This window comes from Engraulis encrasicolus, chromosome 16, assembly GCF_034702125.1.
Source record: "Engraulis encrasicolus isolate BLACKSEA-1 chromosome 16, IST_EnEncr_1.0, whole genome shotgun sequence".
NCBI lineage: Eukaryota > Metazoa > Chordata > Actinopteri > Clupeiformes > Engraulidae > Engraulis > Engraulis encrasicolus.
The window spans coordinates 41,799,772-41,818,906 of NC_085872.1; the positions used below are offsets into that span (position 1 = coordinate 41,799,772).

Below are 19,135 nucleotides of genomic sequence, written 5' to 3' on the forward strand. Positions count from 1 at the left end.
CGTCGACTCAACAGTTCAATCAGTATCAGTTTTATTGACCAAGTATGCCAACATATACAAAGAAGACGACTTCTGAAGATCTTTGCTCTCTGTTCATGAAATTGATGTGTCCTGTCTATCTCTTTCTCTCACTGTATGTCTCTGTGTGTTTTCATCCAACCTCAACTCAATAGTTTTCCAAAGTTCAATCAGATCCAATCCCTTTTATTTATAAGCATGCAAATACAAAGAATAGGACTCACGCAGATATTGGCTCTCTGTACCTGCATACGAAAAGGACAGAGGTCAGTGAGTGAGTGAGTGAGTGAGTGAGTGAGTGAGTGAGTGAGTGAGTGAGTGAGTGAGTGAGTGAGTGAGTGAGTGAGTGAGTGAGCGAGTGTGTGAGTGTGTGAGTGTGTGAGTGTGTGAGCGAGTGAGCGAGTGAGCGAGTGGAGTGAGTGAGTGAGTGAGTGATTGTGTGAGGTGAGTGAGTGAGTGAGTGAGTGAGTGAGTGAGTGAGTGAGTGAGTGAGTGAGTGAGTGAGTGAGTGAGTGAGTGAGTGAGTGAGCCCACAGTGTGCTCACCTGTCTGAGCTTCCACTCCTGCTCCTGCTCCGACTCCTTGTGCTTGAGTGGATCCTTGAAGAGCAGCTCTGTGTCCAGGGGGGGTATGGCGGGGTCGAACACCTCCGGGACCTGCGGCAGCATCTGTGGGGGCATCTGCTGAGGGTGCGGCGGACGCTTGATGGGGTCATTGGACATCTGGACTTTGTTGATGCGCAGCGCTGCTCGGTTGTCCCTGGCTTTTTGCTGGAGATCGAAAAAAAATGGGAAGTAATTGTCAGCTGAAGGGTCCAGCCGCACACTTGTCAGATTTCATACTATGAAGGGTTGGGGTTTATGATGTTTTCAGTGGTTAAAGAGAAAACACGCACATCCGTCTCAAAAAATAGGGTGCAGGACCAACAAAAATACCATGAAAAAATTTGAATGAAAAGTCCGCGACACCAAGCTCCCGTTGCTCTTTTTAATGTAACGTTTCGGGCAGCATGCCCTTCATCAGACAATCAAACAATGATTGTCTGATGAAGGGCATGCTGCCCGAAATGTTACATTAAAAAGAGCAACGGGAGCTTGGTGTCGCGGACTTTTCATTCAAAATTGTTTATGATGTTTTCAAACATCAAAGACTTGACGTGTGGAGAGTCAAGACTTGAGTGGCTCCGAAAAAGGAGTCTTTTGAGATTACTACACCATCGTTCATTTTTAATCAAGATTACGCTCTCCTGAATTTGTCCTGTCAGATTAATTTACTTTCAGGGAATGTAATTAAAGCTCGAGGATGAGACCGTCTTCTGAACTCCTTACTTTCAGAGCAACCTGTTTAAATAGATCTAGGATATGGTTTATTTAATTACAGGGGCTTATCTGGCTAATGCTTTTATCTCCCCAGCCTAAATCAAAGTGAGTTCATCACCAAGGGGTTACAAGGAAAAGACAGACATGCACTGAGGTTGTACTTTAGGGACTGGCTCTTACCACATAGGGCGCTCGGTCCTGTGAGCTTGCCTTTCTCCAGAGTTTCGCAATCTGTTTGACTCTCGTAGACCAGTCTGGAAAGGAAAACATAAGATAGGAATACCGCGTTAAAAAAGCTATTCCTATGTGCAGTCATGCAAAGGGACTTCAAATTATTTTTTGCCCCGATTCTCTAAATCCTGCCCACTGCCAAAATGGAAATCAGATGGTCTGGGAAAGAGAGCAACCGTTCAGTTTTTCTTATTCTGCTAAGGCCTGGAACACGGAATCAAATTGAGGTTCTGTAAAATGCTATTCAGCGCGAGAGAGAGAGAGAGAGAGATGGAGAGCGAGAGAGAGCGAGAGAGAGCGAGAGAGAGAGCGAGAGAGAGAGAGAGAGAGAGAGAGAGAGAGAGAGAGAGAGAGCGAGCGAGAGAGAGAGCGAGAGAGAGAGAGAGAGAGAGAGAGAGAGAGAGAGAGAGAGAGAGAGAGAGAGAGAGAGCGAGAGAGAGAGCGAGCGAGAGAGAGAGAGAGAGAGAGAGAGAGAGAGAGAGAGAGACCCACCAGGGTATTCTTCTTTGAGGTTGGGGAAGTTGACGTTGGTGTAGAGCACTGGAGCCACGGTGGCCAGCTCTCCCAGGGTCTCCTCTTTCTCCCACTTGAGCGTGCTCTTCTGGGCATTGGACATGGAGTCCCCCTCGCCCTCAGCCCCAGCCCCGGGGCCGGGGCCTGGAGACTGGCCAGGGCCTGACCATGCACCGCCCACTCCTCCTGGACCAGGATGGAACTTATGGTCCCTGCGGAAAAGCAGGAGCAACAGAGAGTGCAAAATCAGAATGCATAACGGGATGAAAAAATGAATGTGTGAATGTCCACAGTATGAGTGTTATACTTAGTGCTGATTTGATTATGCTACCACTACTCAGGTTCAAGGGCCATTCATGTCTTTCTTCCTATGATGACAAATAATATGTGATGTATTAATCACATGTATATGATGTATTAATATTTAAAGAACATCTAAAAGTGCTGTAAAAATATTTTGTTGCTGCTGTACTGTACCTCATGTTTTCTGGGAAGGGCATGCGCTGCAGTGGGCTGAAGTTGCCCCTCATGCACGGGCCTCCCCCGGGGTTCATCTGGGGCGGAGAGAAGGGCTGGCTGGGGTCCATCAGCCCGTTGACCATCGGCATCCGGGGAAACATTCCATTTCCTTAACAAGCAAGAAAAGAAAAAAAAAACACACACACAAAACCCTCAGCATCCAACTCTGTAATTGTCTCTTCTGGTCATGTACTTGGGATACGTGACAATTAGACCAAACCCACAGTTGAGTGAATATGCGCTACGACCACCAGCGTGTTGGGAGACAAGATCAAATACAAAGAGTGAGTTCAGGTCCGCACATCCAAACGTCTGACCTGGCAGCAGGACAAGCAAATGACCAGATAAAAAAAGAGGACAAAAGTCTGCTTCAACCAGGGTTTTTGACGTCTGAAGAAGGGTAATTACCCGAAACGTCACGAAAAAAAAAACAAAAAAAACAAGTGGGAGCAAAAAAAACCTTGGTTGAAGCGGACTTTTTTCTCTTTTTTTATCTTGACAAGTTCAAGCAGCCAAATAAAGAGGCGATGCTGGCTACCTGGAGGGCCTGGGGGGTGAGGCAGTGTGGGGCCGTGGGGGCCGTGGGGCCCGTGAAGGGAGCCCGAGCCATGCTGCTGTGGGGGAACCTGAGGGGACTGGCTGGTGCTGGGGCTGAGCACTGCAGTGAAGAGGTCCTCCACATCCTTCCCCTCCAGCTCTGCAGAAGACAATGGTAGAGTAGAGTAGTAGAGTAGTAGAGTAGTAGAGTAGTAGAGTATTGGAGTAGTGGAGTAGAGTACAGTAGAGTAGAGTAGAGTAGATTATTTTTATTAATCCCGAGGGAAATGAAGGTGTCTGACAGCTTACATAAATACACAAATACAGTACGAAAACATACGCAAAGATCTAATACACATTATTGCACATTGTCCTGGGTGATTGTACGGTTACTAAAAGCTAGATGGATTCACATTCATAATCATACACGCACACACACATACAGTACACAATAACTCTCCAACTCCCCCTTTTCTGTGCCTCAGTCCATCACTAATGGGGCACCTAAGTCAGGCCTTTCTACTTCCGATCTATGGGGCTGGAGCGCTCAAAATTTTGAGTGCGAGTTAATGGAGCGAGTCAAGCTAAATCCTCATCCCGTTTGGCATGTGCTCCGGATTTCACATATGATGACAGTGAATTTGAAAGGTTTGGATTTGCGTCGTAAGACCACTCATTTTCGGCACGCAAGAAACGTTATTTTAGCTTTTGTGCAAAACTGTGTTGGAGACTACACGTGCGCCTCGCATATCTGACGTGAACCGAGGCACAGCCAACCCTACCGCTGCACCGTGGCTTAAGTGGCTGCACGTCGGACATGCGACGTCTGTTGTGTAGTCCAAATAATTACATACTTTTGCACACACACAACTCAAAAATCGCTTGCCAAGTGAAGTCAACAAGCACACCATTGGTTGTTATTAATTCTGAGGCACCGCATATGTGTGATCGACGGGGAAATGCGAGGTGGGTCGGAAAATAGCTTTGATCAGTCCATTACAGCCCAGTCAAAAGTTTTTGCGTTGCCAGCCCCACAAGCCACCCGGAAGGGGTGGAGACTTAGGTGCCCCATGCAGACTCAAGTAACTTTTTCATTCAATCTACTCTTGCCAACTTCTTAATGCAATACACATTACTGTATGTAGCTTACATGGACTGTTAAAATGTTTACACAATAATACACACACTCGGGCAAACATCTTTAATCAATCTTTACAAGTACTGTACATACCCGGAATTTTGTAGAGTTTGCTCAGAATGGACTCTGCAATAAAGGTTTAATTCATGATTAGTCTTTGAATTTGAAAATAGTTGACACACCAAAGAAAAAAAAAACAGAAATCAAAGTAATTACAGACACTAACCCCCAGGACACATTACTTTTTCATTGGGACAACATTTGATTGCAAGACTTTTTTCCAACACCCAAGTAGCTGCACTAATTTGGCAGACGTACCATCGGTGACCATCTTGTCCAGTTCAGGGCTGAGGATGCCGTCCAGGGGCTCTTCTGGGATGCCGCGACCCGCTCGGCCTGCATGCGGCTGGGGGAGCGAGCCAGTCTCCTCTGCCATGTCCAGCCCAGCTGTATACATGTGCACATACAGTACACACATGCACACGCACACATGCACACACACGCAAACACACATATGGCAAAGAGTTAATGAACTGTTTTTTTTTACCTTGTGCAAAATGTTTCTCAACTCAATCAATTACAAAAAGCTGAAATAAATTGTGACAAAATTAGCTTACAAACCACCCGAGACACTGTGCATTGCTTCCTGTAAATTCTAATTTAAAATTTCAAGAACTGAATTTGGAGGCTTTAATGCATGACTGAAAATAATAATAATAATAATAACAATAATAATAATAATAATAATAATAATAATAATAATAATAATGAGTAAGGTTCTCTCTACTACTTTCTCCACTTATCTCTAAGTGTAAGGGCACATATGAAAGGCTCTTTTCTCAAAAGCACTTCTGTAAGCCTCTAACTGCTATGAGGTGGTGGGCCTGACCGCTCATCTCTGCGGCATGCCAAATGGTTGCCATGCTTTCAATTAACTAGAGAATGCAGCAAAAAAGGGCCACCATTTCAAAAGGCATTATGAGCCCATTTCAGACTTATAATGGCATAATTTCCATCGCCACCACAGCCATTCAAGGCTGGGAAAAAAACATATCCTGCAAATAGCTTCAAAATAAAATCCATTTGCACTTCGCTCGACTCAAAACTATTAAAAAAAAGAACAAAAAAAATGTTTTTTCCACCCCCAAAGTTATTTCTTTACAGTTCATGGGGAGTTTCAGAATAGCTTTAGCTCAAGCAGAGGAGTAGCACAGGTCAGAAGTACAGGAGCCTGGGGGTGGTTACAGTGACATGCAACACGAGCGGCTACAAGGTAGAACACTGCATAGCAAACTGCACAAACTCAACACTCCACATTAATGGCATCATAGGTTAAAACAGTGGTTCTCAACCATTTTTGAACAAACGCCCCCTTGGCCTGATCATAAGCATCCCAACGCCCCCCCCTTAGTATTCAAAAAATAAATGGACTAATGCCGCCCCAATGGCAACTAAGAACCGCCCCCTCTCAGCTGTATCCTTCTCAACGCCCCTCTAGAGCTCCCCAACGCCCCCCTGGGGTGCTGCACCACCCCATTGAAAAACACTAGGTTAAAGGTTCCTTGACCAGAGCTTATGTTGGCAAAACTGACTAACCCGAATTATTTTTGGTCTGTAATAAACAAATTAGGGACACATTTTAAAACACAGAATTGCATTTGGGTGAAAGGTCTCGTCTGATGGGTTGTAGGACCGCCTTCATATAAAACCATCCCAACAAATGCAACTAAGTATTTCCAATCAGGAAAGTATGTGAGTAGATGAAAAAAAGTAAAAGTGAGAATGAGAACGCATGCATGTTAGGCTTTGCAAATACACACACACACAAACACACTTCGCCAGCACACAGAGACATTGAGATAAACAGCTAGAGCTAACTAGGGGTGGGCCGATAGGCTCTTACCAAAAATAGGAGGTGAGCCATCAACCTGGAAAGGGCTAAAATCAAGACCTACGGAAACCCAAACCAAACAAAAATGAGTGAAGAGCAGCACAATGGTGAGACAGACAAACAGCCACAAAGACAAAATAAAATATCACACAGAAACCAGTCAAAAGTAATAAAAAGCAATGCAAAGCCTGAAAAAGCCATGGCCAAACAGAACCAGACATGAAATGGAGAAATGACTTGAGCATGGCCAACGAGAAACACTGGACAGTGTGCGTTGAGTTACACAGTATGAATGCAATGCAAACAGCAGAGAGAGAGAGAGAGAGAGAGAAAGAGAGAGAGAGAGAGAGAGAGAGAGAGAGAGAGAGAGAGAGAGAGAGAGAGAGAGAGTGAAAGAGAGAGAGGGAGAGAGAGAGAGGAGCGAGAAATGGAGAGAAAGTAAAAAAAACACCAGTCTTCAGTGATGATCAGCTGCCTACCGGATTCATCTGATGGCTTTCCCAAGTGTCCTGACAGCATCCCGAGAAGATCCGTGTCAGTACTGAGAACGTCAGACAAAGCCACCAGGGGGTCATCGGCACTCCCTGTTCAGAGGAACAGCATCGAAGCAGAGCTTCAGACTACTGAGGGACCATTGCATCCCATTCAGTCCCACCACAGGGAATACATGTCCCAGTGAACAAGCCATCACACAGCTGACAAAGTCATGAAGACTAGTAAGATGAAAATGTGTCTGAATGAATGAGTGAGCTTGCGTGTGCTTGTGTGCACAGCAAGTCTGTGTTCATGAGTATGTGCATTCTAACGCTAGGGACACATAGCAGTCGAAACGAGCGAGGCGAAGAGAGAGGTGAAATTCAGTGTTCCATTCTGACAGCTCAACCGTCATGAGGTCGTCGCGTCCAATCAAATGGAATGGAACAGTCATGTTCTTGATTTGATTGGCCGCCGCAGGCATAATTCGCTCCTCATTTGCATGATATTCAACTTTTGTTGAATAATTTTGCTTCGATTCGTTCCTGTTCCCTTGCCTTCGCTTCCCTCATGTGAATGAATGACGAAGTTTACTTCCCTTTGCTAAATTCGCGTCTATGTGTCCCTACCGTAACTTGGTGTGGCTCTTTTTTTGCGTGTACTGTGCATGTGCTGGAAAAAGAGAATGATGCTGTGTGTGTGTGTGTGTGTGTGTGTGTGTGTGTGTGTGTGTGTGTGTGTGTGTGTGTGTGTGTGTGTGTGTGTGTGTGTGTGTGTGTGTGTGTGTGTGTGTGTGTGTCCTTACTTGATGAGGTTGCTTTTCCTGGCGTTGAGGGGCCTGATCCAGCAGTGGTGCTGCTGAGGAGAGGGTCAGCGGAGGGGCTCATGTACTGGGGCCTTGGCGTCTTCCTGCCCGCCTGCACACGCTCCTCCTCCAGGAAACCTCGCTCCGCACCCTGCTGCCGAGACTGCTTGCTCTTGTCTAGCAGGTCTTTACCAAAGAACGCCTCCTGTAGCACAATGATTAACATGGACGTACATAGATGAGTGTGTGTAACAGTGACAGTTATCAAATGACAATAATATGTTCAGTTTCAAATGAGGTGGTATTGAAATATAATCTAATGATGTGGTATGTGTACTGAACAAAATGTGTGCGGTGACTCTGCTGACTAGCTGTAGCATTAGAATGCTCCCATACTGGCCATTGACGCATACACTTGGACCCCAACATTCAATAGTGCTCCGCTCAACGGTTTAGAAGCATTTGTGAGATTACTTTAGTCATGGATTTGCAAAAATGTTGTGAAGAATGTTGCTTAGAAACGCTGAGAAGGGGGCGCTGTGGCGCAGCGCGCTAAGCACCCCACACTTGGACTTGCATGCCCACCCTCGGGGACCCCGGTTCGAATCCGGCTGGGGTCGTTTCCCGATCCTACCCCGTCTCGCTGTCCCACTCGCTTCCTGTCATCATCTCAGACTGTCCTATTAAATAAAGGCATAAAAGCCCTAAAAAATATATTAAAAAAACAAAAACAAAAAGAAACGCTGAGAAAATTCTAAGTGTCAATCAAGCCAATCTGGCCATTTAAGCCATTTAATAAATATCAAAAATAAAGCTTCAGCATTAAAAAAAAATGGATTGTATGAAAAGGAAGGGAAACTACCGTTTGAATGAAACGGTAAACTTGGACAGAATTCTAAAGGTGATTGTTTCAAGTCTCCCATAGAGATGAATGGGAAGTGACACTCCACTTCCGTGTTCCGCCACAAAATGACCTATTGTGGTTACTTCATTTTGAAATCGAATGTTAGGGGTCCAAGTTACCATATACATCAATGATACTGGAAAAATACAAACATGGAAAAACATGTTCACGGTGTGTGATTAGATTACGTGAAATTACTCTTGGTAAGTGCCTTTATCTAAAACAGACTATAATTCAAGAGTGCCAGGACCCCACATGCAGCATTCTGCTCTGCTGTGACTGAAGCCATCATCAGGTGTAAAACATGTGTGCCGTTTGGTGGATACTGCTGTTTGGCATGCCAAGACTGCTAATTTTATTCAGGCTAACACAGCAAGCAAGAAGAACAAGAGTCTATTGACTATGCTAGTTTTTGAGTGCTAGCTTGGTAATTCGCTCTCATCTTTCACTATGATTAAGATCATTAAGATCAAGCCCTCCACCACTCTGTGTATATTTCTTGCTGTCGTGAGTACATTTCCCGTTGCCTTGTGGCTTCAGAAAATTGTATTGTTATAAATGTTACAACGCACAATGGGCCCCTATGAAGTTTTTGAGTGCCTGCAATACAGTGACACATGTACAAAAAGAAAACAAGCATCTGAGTGTGCTCGCTCCCCGAATGACGTCACGTCTGCCTCACTGCCTGGTTAGCCCGTTAGCCTCGGCCCCGTCTGAGGCCCCTCTGAGCATGAGACATGAGAGCGCCCTGCTGTGCCTGAGCATTAAAAGCATGAGTGGGCCTCCCACACTGAATTATTCATTTCCGGGGTTTCTTCCTCCGCACAACGCGCCTCAGTCACCATTTTCAAAAGGCTCTGGCGACAAGGGCCCAGGGAGCCCTGACGGTGACAGCTAGCGTTAGCTTAATGCACCTCACGATGGTCTAGCCGCAGAGAGAATGCAGGCGGAGGGCTGCTTTTTCTCCACAGCACAGGCTCATTACTGTGGAGACGCACACGTGCCTTAGGGGAAACCTCTGGAGGCACGCACGCAAGACCTAAAAGGGCCTGCGTTACTCTAATGTGCAGCCAAACTCGTCTGAACGCTTGCCGCACCGCTTTGCAACACAAACAAGACAGGGTTTAAGAGAGGAGAGGATGTCATATGAACCCTCATCGGATTCCTCACGTCACCTCCACTTACATGACCTCGGAGCACGACCTATATTGCAACACAGTGTTCTATCTTTAGTGGTTGCCTAGCAGTATGGCTGCAAGCTCTGACCTTCCTGTGGGGTTGAGATGGTGACAGGCCATGGTTTATGGTTGTGTGTATCATGTTCTGTAACGTTTTGGACTCGGACCTGAAGTTACCATGTTCCTTTCAATGTGAATGCTTCTGTACCACAAAATAAGATTCATGAAGCACACAGGTGGAGAACAAGAATCTAACAAAGACTGCAGTATACGTTTCCCTCCATCTCCCAACAGATGATCGGGAGTTCTAAAAAAGATCTGGGGCCTACACTACAAAGCTGGTTCAGGATAGGTTAAGGTTAATTTAATAGGTAAATCATCTAATACAAGAGCTTTTCTTAAGAAAATGAGGACTCCAGGCTCTTCTATTAGATGATTTACCTCTTATCCTGAACCAGCTTTGTAGTATAAGCCCCTGAGCTGCAAGCTCCAATAAACTGACGGGAGACCAACAGTACAGAGAAATGAAGGTGTACCATCTGTAATACGAACTGGGCGAGAGAAAAAATAATAATAATAAAATAATAATAATACATGGGATTTGTATAGCGCTTTTCAAGACACCCAAAGCACTTTACAGAGCATAACACAAAAAGCAAAAACACATACATTCAGACATACAAAAATGTCTTGCTGGACGCAACGCAAATAACCATCATCTTCATATGCAGGGAGCTGACCTGAAGGTAGGTGGGAAATTCCTCCTCCAGTTTGGTCTTCTTCTTCCGGTAGCGTTTCCTGGTTTTCTCTGGGAACTCTGCCACAGGAGGCTTTTCATCCTGTGGGGTGTCTGGGGCTGGATCTCCCCAAGCTGCGCAGAACGGAAATCAGAAATGATATATTAGATTTGTAATCTATTAAGGGCTGGCAGGCCATGTATAGCACCACAATCATAGACATGGGGATAGCGTAAGGCACTGGATTTTCCAAAGGTTTGCTTGAGGTCAACATGATTATGTGAGAATAATTTACTGGGCGGTATGACAAGTTCTAACCTTCATCTTTCCCTGGTGGGATCTCCGATAGCGAGCCTGTTGAGTCCTTCCTCATCAGGGTGGGTTTGACCTTAGCATTTCCAGCCTTGTTCCTCTGACGCACCATGAAACCACCAATACCTGTGGAAGAAGCCATGATGAAAAATATCCAGCCAAAAAGCTTTAATATTCCACAATGCACCCGATAAAATCATAGCTTGAGAAAAATTGATAACAAATGGCAGCAATTCACAAAGCCCTACAACATACTGCTCAAACATTACCGAGTGACACTATCTAAATATTTTCAAAATTGAATATGCTTTCGAGATAAATACTGTCAAATGAGTTTGTAGATGATCTAGATATTGGCACTTACATATTATTTACATATTTTTTTTCTATGGAATAATTCACACATACTATACTGCCCTGCAATTTCAGAATGCAGTATCTTGAAAATGGTCGAAAATGAGTTTAGACCGGAAATTGGCTTTAAAATACCTTCTTTGTCTTGTGTCAAAAAAATTTGTCCCGTTTCAGAAAAAAACGATTATACTGCGCTTTTTTGTTTTAAGAGGTTACGTTGCACTGGCCAAGAACGCAGTGTATCCATTGAAACCGTGGTTTGGGTGTAAACAGTAATACCACAACAGAACGCAGTAGCTTGATTTTTCAGCTAAAAAGTCATGAGAATGTTGGTGTTGTTTTTTTTCCTTGTGTGCATACATTTCCACCATAAAAAGTATTATATGGAAATGTCATCACCACTTTACCTCCAACATACTGTAGTTGTGCGGCCAGAAAGGAAACTTTAAAGGCTTTTTCACAGTTTACCAGTAAGGAGAGATACTGCGTTCTGAAATTGTAAGGCAGTATAGAGGGAAAATGCAGCTATCCCATGCCAGGCTAAGCACACCATTTCACTGAGCTGCATAACAACAGTGGCTGGTCCAATCAGATTCCCTACCCGGCCTGTACGGCTTCCTCTTCCTCTTCTTGCCGGCTTCAACCCCTTTGGAGTCATCGTCTACGACCTCTCTCTCGGGGCTAGAGTCAGACTTCACCTCGCACTCCACCTCCCCCTCTGCAGAGGACACACAAGCGTGCGCACACAGACACACACACGCACACGCACACACACGCCCCCACACACACACACACACACGCACGCGCACGCACGCGCACACGCACACATGCGCGCACACGCACACATGCGCGCACACGCACGTGCACGCATACACAAACACACACACAAAGACACGCACGAGCACGCACACACACACACACAAACACACATGGATATGAGGACACTGAGGTCAGGCTTTCCCTGGTAGTAGCACAAAGGTAGGACACAGCATACTTTAAGCATGACTACCGAGGTGTCCTGATTTTATGTACAGTAAACTCTATTTTTGATTGAAGTAATTTAAGATTAAGGATTTCAGCTCATTATTTTCATCACAATGAGGTACTTGGATTTTTTTTTAAATCCACTAATATAACATTTCCAGATATTTTGAACAAGACTCTGCAGCACAGTGGCTGCACATGATGTTGTAGGCAGAACATAATCAAGTGGTAGGTGGAAATCCTTGTGTAATTATTTGCAATTGTGTGGTTTTATCTGTGCAAAAAAATGAGAAAATCTGCACACTTTAAGTCTTTCTTAGTGCAAAGCTTAGCTGAACTTGCAAGTTCAGTAAAGCTATTCACTAAAAAAGACTTGAAGTGTGCGGATTGTCGGGTGACCATTCACCCCTTCTCTAATTGTGTGGTTTAAATGTGTGCTGGGAATGAAGACTGCATCTGTACCCCTGCTGTCCTCCAAGTCTCCATCGCGGGACATCTCCAGCGGCTGGTCCGCCAGAGTCTGCAGCACGGCCACGCTGTTCTGGTTGATGATCTTCAGCTTCAGTTTGGGTTTGGGCCGGCGGCGCCGAGAGGCTGCGGCTGCCAGGCTCTGAAGCTGGCTCAGGCCCGACTCGGTCAGACACACTCCGTCCTGAGTGTAGGTTCGCGCCGGGTCTGAGGGGGGAAAACGGGAGTAGATTACGAACCGACTCCATCCTCCCACACTCATCCAATCAAATCGACCACATGCAAAAGGGAAAATGTAAATCTTGAAAACAGTTTTAGGTAGGACTGCTGGATTATGAGAAAAATCTAAATCACGATTATTCCAGTCAATATTGATATCATGATTTTTTTTAGATGACATTTATTTTAAAGACAAATAATTGTGCTAAACAACTCACAATCTTCCCTCCCTTCAGCAGCATGAGTGGAGGGTCATAGAGAAACACACAGTGGTGTTCTGCATGAGTGTTGGGTAGCAAGTCTGCTCTGTGCTTGCAATGGCTCAAGTGGAAGGGAATGTATTGCACTTAGCGTAACCTACCTTTTGGTAGTATAGACAAATGACAAAAATATTGTTTCAACTCGATATTATGAAATCTGATATTGTTTGACAGCAATGTTAATATCACGATGTAAATTCAAAATATTGCACAGCCCTAGTTTTAGGGCAGTTGGAGCTTACCGAGATCTCTGGCCTTTGGGAAGGTGTGTGTGTGAACAGAAGCCTCGTAGGCCTCCGCAGCCTCCGCAGCCTCTGCAGCTGCCATGGCAGCTACTTCTGCTATTGCTATAAAAAAAAGCAAAAAAATAATCAATTAATAGAAGTTTGACAAAGAAAATGTGCTAAAGCATGTCAAAACAGCTTCTCTCTAAATTAGCATGCATTCCTGTAATTTTCACGGGCGAGTACAGCACAGCATTGCAGCCATGCATGCATTCTAAAAGCCCAATCGAGCTGCAGAAGGCCCTTACTGTCTGAGGGGGAGCAGCGGCCTCGGCACTGGGTACAATCAAAGCCATTGTCCGTGGCAACCTCCACTTCCTGCTCCGAGTGAAGCCCTTGGCAGGATGCATGGACCCACCTGCAGCAGAGGAGGAGGGCACCAACACAGCAGACCACGCATCGCATTTATATTCCCTGGACTTCAATGCACATTTTCAAAGGTTGCTAGGATTATGCGGCCATATGAAGACATAATATTACACATCAGTATAGCCTTCTGAGTCAGGAAGCAAATCTCATAGTGAAAAGGAAGACCACCACATTCATAAAGATATACACTACCATGTACATATTTTTATTTATCTCTTCACATGTTGAATGTATATACATGATTTAAATGATTATAAAATCATACATAATCCATAGCTGATGTCTGTTTTAAACTGCAGCCAGACCAGGCAACAGTCTTTGGATTTAGGGGGACAGCGTGGCACCCACCTGTCACACTGGCGGCACTGCACTATGATCTCCTCCTCACTGTAGTCCAGCAGGCAGATGGGGCAGCTGGAGAGGCTGGCGCAGGGAGAACACTGCGTGTAGTTATTCTGCCACTCGCCACGCAGACCCGGAGAGGTGGAACCACACTGGACGCAGGAGACACACCTGATGTGCGTGAGAGAGAGAGAGTGTGAGAGAGAGAGAGAGAGAGAGAGAGAGAGAGAGAGAGAGAGAGAGAGAGAGAGAGAGAGAGAGAGAGAGAGAGAGAGAGAGAGAGAGAGAGAGAGAGCGAGAGAGAGAGAGAACGTGGGAGGGGTAGATACAAAAGCGGTTTGATTTTGTCCAACCAATAAAACTGTAGCAATCAGTCTGTTCAGACTACATGCATATTATACTCCAAGACGCAGCATTTTTTTTGGTGAGCGATTAAATCACTGATTTTTGTGTCAAAACATCAGCAACCAATCTGCGGGGGTTGCTGTGGGAACAGCACAGGTGTCAATAATTATGGAGGCAACTGTTACCACGGCTTCCCAGCATGAATGCAGGAGACAAGGGTGATGTGTTGCAATTGATACTAAACCCCTTAAGAAATAGGGATTTCAAGAACAACAAAAACAGGAACAATGTAAGTCTGACTAGAATTGTATTTTGAGCCACTTTAAATTCTATATTTACTTCCATGCACAGAAAAAAATATTTTCTTTCTGACTTTCCAAAAATCAGTCTGAATATGAGCCGACAGACTTTTTAAAAGTCTGTTTCCATGACAACATACAGGTTGCCTTCAGCAGTTGCGTCGGTTGCGTTACACACCGGTGAACCATCGGAGATTCTGGTGGATGACAGTAGGTGATTTACAGTAGACACTGTCACATAAACTAAACCCAAGAGGGAAAAATAAAAGAGACCACATAATTTACCATCTGCACTTCCATTCCCCGTTGGGTATGTTCTGCAGGGGCGGGTCCAGGCAGTAGGTGTGGTAGCTGATGTCACAGTCATCGCAGAGCAGGAGGCGGGCCGGATCGGTAGCCTGCCCACAGGCCTCACACACCGTACACTCCAGGCAGCGCCAGCCCTTACTCAACACCACCCGAGTCAGCTGAGCACACACACAGGCACAGGCACAGGCAAGAACACACACGCACGCACGCACGCACGCACATGCACACACGCACATACACAGGAAATAAAAAAATAACACAATCTGAGACAGGAATTGTGTGTGGATACAGTAGGTCAGTACAGTATGTGTGTGTGTGTGCGTGTGTGTGTGCGTGTGTGTGTGTGTGTGTGTGTGCGTGTGCGTGTGCGTGTGTGTGTGTGTGTGTGTATGGTTATGTGCCTAGGCCTGCCTGCCTGCCTGCCTGCCTGCCTGCCTATCTGTGTGTGTATGCATTTCTTTTTAATGAGTGAGTTTCTAGGAGGCGAGTAGAAACTCTGTAATGAGGGGATAGCAGCTGCAGTGACAGTAGCAGTAGCAGGGTGTAGGATGGTGCACCGCGCACGCCTGCATTCACTCAGGGATTTGTCAACCGACAGTGGATAGAGAGAAACAGATAAAACAGTGTGTGTGTGTGTGTGTGTGTGTGTGTGTGTGTGTGTGTGTGTGTGTGTGTGTGTGTGTGTGTGTGTGTGTGTGTGTGTGTGTGTGTGTGTGCGTAATACACCAGTCTATCTTTGTGCGGCTACTGCTATTGGAGCACACCCACATGCTTGGGCCCTTGCTCCATGTGGGGCCCCAAATCCTGGACCCCACATGTTTTGACCCCTTTAGCTAGTTTTGTTGTTACTGGTAAAACGTTTTTTTTTTAAATGTCCTCACAGACAGGTTAGGGTTAGGGATTGTTTTGGTTTGTGCACAGTTTGGGTACAGCTTTCTGAAAGGGCCCCAAAATGATAGGAAGGACCCCACCAGGGCCCCACAAAGATATTAAGGTTGGGCTGTGTGTGTGTGTGTGTGTGTGTGTGTGTGTGTGTGTGTGTGTGTGTGTGTGTGTGTGTGTGTGTGTGTGTGTGTGTGTGTGTGTGTGTGTGTGTGCGCGTGTGTGTGTGTGCGCGTGTGTGCGCGTGTGTGCGCGTGTGTGCGCGCGTGTGTGCGCGCGCGTGTGCGCGCGTGTGCGCGCGCGCGTGTGTGTGTGTGTATAGCCTTGAAGGGGTTTTCTGTTGTTTTGTTAGCAGCACACCTGCCTGCTCCTATGTGTCTGTATCTGTGACTGCCCATCAGTCAGAATTCACAATGTATCCTTGATGGGATTTTCTTTTGTTTATTTGCACACATTCCTGCATCTATGTAGTTCATGTGTCTGTGTGTGCCTTTTTGAGTGTATGTGCAGTACCTGTGAGTATGCCTATGCCTGTGCCTGTGCCCGTGCCTGGGCGCGTGCGTGCGTGCGTGCGTGTGTTCCAGATTTTGGTGTTTCCTTTTAAGTGGCCCCATAATGTGATAAGGATCAAAGACGCGTTGGTGTTCCATGGGGCGAGCGCGGTCACCAGAGCCTTGTCCTCAGTGGATTAAGGGGCACACCTGAACGCTTCCTAATTGGCTGGATTAAAGGGGCACACCTAAACGCTTCCTAATTGGCTGGATTAAAGGGGCACACCTAAAGACTTCCTAATTGGCTGCCGCCACGCCACGACTGTCTGTCGCACTAATCTATGAATCAACCTCCTGAAGGGTGACCTGACACTCGTCCAGTGACTGGGCTTAGAAGAGAAGCCTACGAGGCTGCTAAGCATTGCATGCAGAGGAGACACTTCACAGCAGTGTGAACTGGAGTGTGATAATGAACCAGAGAGTGAAAAGTAGATTTTGTAAATATTTTGTTGTGCCTTTTTGATGATAGGACAGTATGAGAAGTGGACAGGAAGCGAATGGGGGGAGAGAGATAGGGAGTGTGTTACAATATGCGACCTTGCCTCCTCCACTTGTGCTTGTTTCCTCGCACCAGGAAGTAATATGTCATGATGACATCACTGACAACAGCATTTTATTTCAATATCTTGCAAAAGCTCAATTGTAAACTCTTTTTCTCATTTGCAATTGGGATGGTGAATGAAAAACAGTCCCTCAAAAGTTGTTGTGGCTATTGCTGACAGCTGGGAAACTTAATCGTTTTCTCCACAGAGGAGGGGCCAGGAAGCGGGGCGAGGAAACAAGCATAAATGGAGGAGGCAAGGCCGCATATTGTAACACACTCAGGGAGTGGTTTGCAAATGACCCAGGCCGGTATGGAACCCGGTTCTCCAGCGTAGCAGCCCAGTGCCCTACCGTCAGAGCCACGGCAGGGCCGAAAACACGAAGTTTTTACTGAAACATCCATATTCAACATCCATAATCACAAGCTTTGAAAGTGACTCACGGTTTCTGAGTGTTTCTGTATATTTGTCAGTGTGAGTATAAGTGTGTGTGTATTTATGTGAATGAGTGTATGTGTGTGTGTGTGTGTTTGTTTGCGTTCCGATTGATTAATTTGCTTAACTGTTAATGAGGGCAAGTGGTGGCTGATTGAAGGTTTCTCTTGGCTTACCTTGACGTTGACACAGAATGGGTGGTAACACTGTCCACACTGAGCACAGGCCAGCAGACGGCCCTCAATGCCCTGCCCAAAGCTGCCACACACCATACACATATCCTGGAAAAGAGCAAGAGCGCCAGTCAGACACACTCCTGCAAATGCACATCCACCCTGGACAGCACTGCCACTACAAAGGATGAGATGCCGAGACACAATGCATGTCACACAATGCATTCCTCAAGAGAATACCTTCTGCAGCACTCGTACTGAAATACCAGCCAGCTCTTCACATACTCTTACAAGTAGTGATGGACTAATGCACACATACATACAGTATATATTTGTGTTCACACCAAGGATATATAGAATAGACCGACATGTGCACACACAAAAAACACACACCTGTTTCAGCGTAAAGGTGTCAGAGCTGGAGAACAGGACGACAGTGTTGTGCATGGCATTTTCTTCCTCCTCTTTGAACAGGTAAGATGGCTCGAACGCACCAACCTGGTTCATGAACAACACATATCACACCATGTGAGAAGATATCCACCAGAACACACATTGCACTGAATCCCCATCTCTGTTACTTTTTATATATACATATATTTTAGGGGCATTTTGGGCTTTATTTTCACAGGACAGTATGAGAGGTGAAAGGAGGTGAGTGGGAGAGAAATGGGGGAGAATCGGCAAATGACCCGGGCCTGACTCGAATCCGGGTCGAAGGCGTACTAGTAACCAAGTGCCCTACTGTTAGGCCACGACAGGACCCCCCCATCTCCATTACTGTATTCTCCAGTTCCATTGTATTCTCCATTTCCCAAGCATTTCTCTACATCTAAACCACTGTTCATATACACGGAGAATCATCTGAAGCAAAGCAGGCATGAGGCCAATTACTAGGCAGGCCTCTGCTACACACAGTAGCATGTGCTTGCTTACGTATCCATGCATGAAGCTAAAGCATGGGAGCACATATTCCAATATGGTCCTGGGAAATAGGCCATCTGTGTCGACAGGGGATTTCAGGCAGCGTAGCCTTTACATCTCTGGAGTGTCATCTCCACAAAAAAATGTTAGCGTGGTAACGGTTCCACTTTAAGCGCAATAAGCCGTGGTCTAGTTCGGGCAGCCTAGATGATGAATGAATGGGGCACATACTCCCGGGGTGGCGACTGAGCCCACGCCATTCTTCATCCTGGAGCGACCGCGGCCCCCTCTCCCCGACAGCCCTGACCCACGGGGTCTCCTGCGTCCTGGAAAGCCGGAGCCGCGACCCTGGGAAAAAGAGGAAGGGGAGGAACACAGGAAAGAGGAAGGGGAAGATAAGAGAGAAAGAGGAGAAGTAGGAGATAAAGAAAACAAGGATGAGGGGTTGCTGCAGAGTAGGTTGAATCTGCACCACAGAAAAACCAACAACAGCGACGGGGTGGGTGGGTGTGCTGAATAAATGACAAAAGAAGTAAAAGCTAAATTTTGTTCTTGTCATTAATTTTTTGTTCTTGTCATTATCTTGTCATTCTGTCTCTACACTGTTAAATACCTCGTTCAAAAAGTCGAGAATCCCAAGAAAGCCGACCTAAAACCTCGGGAAAGTGGGCGTGAAGATTTGGTGACGCAATGTCAGATCGATAATTATCGAGGTTGATCTCAGGCGGAAGTATAGAACAACGAGTTCCCGAGCTTATGTTTTGTATGACGACACACGCATCATCAACATGGCGCCCATGCATGGAACTAGCATGTAAA

At 45.9% G+C, this 19,135-nt stretch overlaps 1 protein-coding gene across 4 annotated transcripts in view; it reads right to left on the reverse strand.

Moving 5' to 3' along the window:
- The window catches only part of kmt2cb (lysine (K)-specific methyltransferase 2Cb), a 97,164-nt gene that overhangs the window by 27,900 nt on the left and 50,129 nt on the right, over positions 1-19,135 (reverse strand). For 3 of the 4 annotated variants that reach the window (XM_063219656.1, XM_063219658.1, XM_063219655.1), the window contains 21 exons: positions 18,548-18,664; positions 17,786-17,890; positions 17,396-17,500; positions 14,786-14,967; positions 13,863-14,027; positions 13,394-13,503; positions 13,104-13,208; positions 12,377-12,589; positions 11,532-11,648; positions 10,583-10,702; positions 10,268-10,398; positions 7,446-7,650; positions 6,646-6,750; positions 6,179-6,226; positions 4,594-4,722; positions 4,369-4,401; positions 3,139-3,297; positions 2,559-2,709; positions 2,061-2,293; positions 1,518-1,591; positions 564-788 (listed from right to left, as the gene is read on the reverse strand). In XM_063219656.1, coding sequence (XP_063075726.1) covers positions 564-788; positions 1,518-1,591; positions 2,061-2,293; positions 2,559-2,709; positions 3,139-3,297; positions 4,369-4,401; positions 4,594-4,722; positions 6,179-6,226; positions 6,646-6,750; positions 7,446-7,650; positions 10,268-10,398; positions 10,583-10,702; positions 11,532-11,648; positions 12,377-12,589; positions 13,104-13,208; positions 13,394-13,503; positions 13,863-14,027; positions 14,786-14,967; positions 17,396-17,500; positions 17,786-17,890; positions 18,548-18,664 — 2,832 coding nt within the window. The remainder of the gene's footprint in view (positions 1-563; positions 789-1,517; positions 1,592-2,060; positions 2,294-2,558; positions 2,710-3,138; positions 3,298-4,368; positions 4,402-4,593; positions 4,723-6,178; positions 6,227-6,645; positions 6,751-7,445; positions 7,651-10,267; positions 10,399-10,582; positions 10,703-11,531; positions 11,649-12,376; positions 12,590-13,103; positions 13,209-13,393; positions 13,504-13,862; positions 14,028-14,785; positions 14,968-17,395; positions 17,501-17,785; positions 17,891-18,547; positions 18,665-19,135) is intronic. The other variant, XM_063219657.1, reaches the window with a different exon arrangement.